This window comes from Sinocyclocheilus rhinocerous, unplaced genomic scaffold (genome assembly GCF_001515625.1).
Source record: "Sinocyclocheilus rhinocerous isolate Xijiao unplaced genomic scaffold, SAMN03320098_v1.1 C35522620, whole genome shotgun sequence".
In the NCBI taxonomy this organism is placed as follows: Eukaryota; Metazoa; Chordata; class Actinopteri; order Cypriniformes; family Cyprinidae; genus Sinocyclocheilus; species Sinocyclocheilus rhinocerous.
Window position 1 is genome coordinate 1 of NW_015754480.1, and position 512 is coordinate 512.

The window sequence follows — 512 nt, forward strand, 5'->3', positions numbered from 1 at the left end:
CCACTGACCTTGTGAGTTTCCGATGCCCAGATGCATCATGGCTGCGGGAAGGTTGCCGGTGCTGCTGCCTCCGCTCAGGTTGGGATATCCAGCCTCGTCGGGGTCCAGCGGAGTGGGCAGCGGAGAGGGGAAGTGCAGGTTACTGAGGTCAGGAAGAGACCCGCCAGTGTTTAGCGTGCCCTGGTAGTGAGACAAACCCGCGTTCTGCTCTGGAGATGGGAATATACTGCAGAGAAACAGAGAGGGACAATGTTAAATGTACAGCAAATATCTAGTAAGCAACCAATAAACATGCACACTCACACACAAATTTCTCTTGACTTACTTGATTCCAGGCACTTCACAGGACTTTGGCCGGGAGGACAGAGACTGCACCTGCAACCAGGCAACATGTGTATTACACATCTACACTTGCAGAGATACATTTAACAGCCTGCTATCTACAGACAATCAATTAGTACTGTAGCTAGTAAGACAAAATGGCATCATACTTAAATCAATAAAACTTTTTT

The 512-nt window shown here is 48.2% G+C and overlaps 1 protein-coding gene across 1 annotated transcript; it reads right to left on the reverse strand.

Moving 5' to 3' along the window:
* Positions 1–8: 8 nt before the first annotated feature.
* Positions 9–405, reverse strand: LOC107734916 (CREB-regulated transcription coactivator 3-like; the record flags this gene model as incomplete). Its single annotated transcript, XM_016546785.1, has 2 exons — positions 326–405; positions 9–226 (listed from the first exon to the last, which is right to left on the reverse strand). Coding segments are annotated over exons 1-2 (298 nt in total), but the record flags the coding sequence as incomplete, so codon positions are not given.
* Between the last annotated feature and the right edge of the window lie 107 nt (positions 406–512).